Source organism: Octopus bimaculoides, chromosome 30 (assembly GCF_046866305.1).
Source record: "Octopus bimaculoides isolate indiv1 chromosome 30, ASM4686630v1, whole genome shotgun sequence".
NCBI classification, from domain to species: domain Eukaryota; kingdom Metazoa; phylum Mollusca; class Cephalopoda; order Octopoda; family Octopodidae; genus Octopus; species Octopus bimaculoides.
In genome coordinates, this window is record NC_142957.1 from 9,832,576 (window position 1) to 9,834,115 (window position 1,540).

Consider the following 1,540-nt stretch of genomic DNA (forward strand, 5'->3'; position numbering starts at 1 on the left):
AACCACCTGCTGCTGGTAGTAGCGAGCAGTAATCACACCAGTATTGACAGCAAAGTTATAAATAGTTCACCTGTGTATCACCACTCCCAATGTCTGGACACAGATGGATAAGAACAATAATAAAAGAGCAACAGTATTTAATATTTGATGTATTCATACGTTTAGAAGTATCTGCTGATTCACTCTGAATGTATGTAATATAGAATACATCTGGTCATGCATGTGGTCCCCAATCTACATACCTGTGTATATATAAGCCATTTCCACATACTAACACGTACACAGGTGTGAGTAAGGAGTGACGGGAATATCGTCATGTTGACACAACAACAAAGCGGGCGGTTGGAGTGAATTACTCTGATATATAAAGAGAAGAATCGAGTGGGAGAGCTTCTCATACCGCAGATCGAAAGCGAGCAAGCACCATGGAGAGAGCCCCACGCGATTTCGGGTCGGCCCCTGTTATCAGTCACGAAGAAGTACACACAACGGCCCCAACTGCGTCACACAGCATCGCTGTAGACCCTTCCGAAAAATACAGGGCTGAGTATAATAAACACGACAATAACGTTAACCTTGACCAAACGGCCGTCCCAGTTGTGGTTCAAGGAAGCAAACAGTCCGAGAAACCGAAAGACTTCGTCAACACTTCTTGTTTTGTAATCCTCGCTTGTAATTTCATATTTGGCCTCGTTGGCAGACATTACGGACTAAAATCAAATTATGCTTGGCAACTCGGCGACACGGATACCGCAAGGAAGCAATCCAAAAGGGCCTTGATATTCAATGTCATTGGTATAATATGCGGACTTTTGACATACACTTTGGCACTTGTACTCTATTTAACAGTTTTCCGATCTAAGGCACCACCTTTGAAACCAGGTACATTTGGCTAAACCCGTCTTCCCGTCTCTTTCATCTTTCTTTATTATCTCTATAAAACCACCTTATGGAATGAAAGCATACGTACACATACCAACCGGACTACGAGGGAGCTTCTACATGGTTGTTCATCTTCGTGATAATGGTTAAATCTTCCTCAAATAATATACAAATAATAATAATAATACAATCGGATTTTAAAAAAGATGAGACAAAGGACATATTGAGGGATGCGTAAAAACAGGGGCCACGAATGGAATGAACGGAATGTCTTTAATCACAGGTGGGGTTTAGGGTTTGTCTTGACCTATTCATATTCAACTATTTCTGGCAGGAATACAAATACAGAAAAAAATGTTTAAATTTACCTGGAAAAAAGAAAAAGAAACTTGTTCTCGGAATCGAGCCAAATTCAGGATTTAAAGAAGAAAAAAAGTGTTGAGGAGCATTGTAAATAATTATTTTCAATAATTTGGTTTATAGCAAAAAAAAAAAAAAAAATGCAGTATAATCGATTCAAATTTGGTTTAAATTGTTGGATTGTGTTTTGACAAAATATCATAGGGTAAGAGGTTTCTGTCCTTAAATTATTGCGACAAACTATTCTTTATAAACAGACACATATTTAAGCAAAGCAAAACAGTGAGATTGTGTGGGC

General features: G+C 38.7%; 1 protein-coding gene across 1 annotated transcript; it reads left to right on the forward strand.

Moving 5' to 3' along the window:
- The first annotated feature begins 292 nt into the window (after positions 1-292).
- Positions 293-1,030, forward strand: LOC128251288 (uncharacterized). The gene has a single exon (XM_052978157.2). It carries the CDS (start codon positions 426-428, stop codon positions 894-896), a length of 471 nt encoding a protein of 156 aa, XP_052834117.1. The 5' UTR covers positions 293-425; the 3' UTR covers positions 897-1,030.
- The last annotated feature ends 510 nt before the right edge of the window (positions 1,031-1,540 follow it).

Coding starts and splice junctions, on each gene's coding strand:
- LOC128251288 (XM_052978157.2), top strand. CDS start 426: ATGGAGAGAGCCCCACGCGATTTCGGGTCGGCCCCTGTTATCAGTCAC.